Source organism: Cynoglossus semilaevis, unplaced genomic scaffold, assembly GCF_000523025.1.
Source record: "Cynoglossus semilaevis isolate Cse_v1.0 unplaced genomic scaffold, Cse_v1.0 scaffold1075, whole genome shotgun sequence".
In the NCBI taxonomy this organism is placed as follows: domain Eukaryota; kingdom Metazoa; phylum Chordata; class Actinopteri; order Pleuronectiformes; family Cynoglossidae; genus Cynoglossus; species Cynoglossus semilaevis.
This window is the reverse complement of record NW_007585321.1, coordinates 2,666-4,539: the sequence shown is the minus strand read 5'-3', so window position 1 is coordinate 4,539 and position 1,874 is coordinate 2,666. Positions and strand designations below refer to the sequence as shown.

Below are 1,874 nucleotides of genomic sequence, written 5' to 3'. Positions count from 1 at the left end.
AAAGTCATTTTCTCATTGAACAAAGGCTAACGCTAACGCTAACCCTCCCGCTAACGCTAACGCTAACTCCCGTGTGGTTCCGACAGGAGGCCTGGGTCGGCGCCTGGCTCCACTTCAGCGACGGCTCGGCGGCGCCTCTGGACCTCTACGGCCCAGACCTGTTCGTCCTCACCGCCACGTCCCTGGACGAGACGGTGGTCACGGTGCGACACGACCCCTGGTGGAGGCTGCCCGTCGTCGTGGCCGAGGCCGAAGGTCAGGGCGTCCTGGTCCGGGTGGAGATGACCGTCCGCGAGTCCTGCCAGAAGTCCAGCAGGAGGAGGAGCGCGTTGGCGTCGGGCAGCTGCGACCTGAGGGTGAGGTTCGATCGCGGTCCGGCGGGAGACAACGTGGACGACCGAGGGCAGGACAGGACGGGACTTAACACCCATTCTTACGGCAGCCCCGTCCCTGAAGTGGACGAAGGGGTTTGGAGGAGGAGAGCCCCCCCCCCCACCGGGAGCGCAGCACCGAGCCGCCCTGGAGGCGACAGGCCGTCAGGTGACAGCCAGGGTCGGCAGAACTTCGCCGACTTCCCCGACCGTCCCGGCGGCGGCGCGGACGACGAGCTGGTCCGGGCGGCTCACGGACTGACGGACCTGGAGATCGGCATGTACGCCCTGCTGGGCGTCTTCTGCCTGGCCGTCCTGGTCTTCCTCATCAACTGTGTCTCCTACACCTTGAAGTACCGGCACAAAGAGCTCCCCCTGGAGGAGCGGGAGAACACGAACCACGCTCACGACTGGGTGTGGACCGGGAACGAGGCAGAACCGCCGGAGAGCCGGATCCGGTTGTCGCCCCACCTGGACTCCGGCGGTGGTCTCCACTTGTTGAACGGAGGCTCCGCCCAAAAGGGCAAAGGTCGTGGGACCACGGACGGGGAGAACAAAGGCGACTCGCCCACCACCAGGAGGAAACGGGTGCAGTTCACCACGTTCACCACCGTCCCCCCGGAGGACGACGGCCGTCCCACCGTGAACACCCTGAGTGGACGACGCAGTCAGGACATTCAGTGGGTGTGTCCGGACCTGGAGCTAGGGGGCGCTAAAGAGCTGCGCAGTTAGATGGAGCCGTTGAACGACGGCGGGTTGGAAGAAGGGGGTTTAGGGTCGGAGGTGGAACAACGTCACCCCGAGAGGACAGTGGTCCCTGGAACTGTTGTGGTCCCTGGGACTGATTTGGTTCCTGGGACTGATTTGGTTCCTGGAACTGTTGTGGTTCCTGGGACTGTTATGGTTCCTGGAACTGTTGTGGTTCCTGGAACTGTTATTGTCCCTGGGACTGTTGTGGTCCCTGGGACTGTTGTGGTTCCTCGGACTGTTGTGGTCCCTGGGACTGTTGCGGTCCCTGGAACTGTTGTGGTTCCTGGGACTGTTGTCGTCCCTGGGACTGTTATGGGACTGATATGGTCTCTGGAACTGTTGTGGTCCCTGGGACTGTTGTGGTCCCTGTGGTTCCTGGGACTCTTGTTGTTCCTGGGACTGTTTTGGTTCCTGGGACTGATATGGTCTCTGGAACTGTTGTGGTTCCTTGGGCCAGTTGGGGTTCCTGGAAGTGTTATTGTCCTTGGGACTGTTGGGGTTCCTGGGACTGTCATGGTCCCTGGAACTATTATAGTCCTTGGGACTGTTATGGTTCCTGGGTCTGTTGTGGTCCCTGTGGTTCCTGGGGCTGTTATGGTCCCTGGGTCTGTTGTGGTTCCTGGGGCTGTTATGGTTCCTTGGGACTGTTGGGGTTCCTGGGACTGTCATGGTCCCTGGAACTATTATAGTCCTTGGGACTGTTGTGGTTCCTTGGGCCAGTTGGGGTTCCTGGAAGTGTTATTGTCCTTGGGA

At 61.2% G+C, this 1,874-nt stretch overlaps 1 protein-coding gene across 1 annotated transcript; it reads left to right on the top strand.

Annotated features, from left to right (window-relative positions):
* Positions 1-50: 50 nt before the first annotated feature.
* LOC107988144 (transmembrane protein 132C-like) lies at positions 51-1,656 on the top strand (the record flags this gene model as incomplete). The annotated part of the gene is given in 2 exon segments (XM_017031006.2): positions 51-1,430; positions 1,579-1,656. Coding segments are annotated over 2 exon segments (1,458 nt in total), but the record flags the coding sequence as incomplete, so codon positions are not given.
* Between the last annotated feature and the right edge of the window lie 218 nt (positions 1,657-1,874).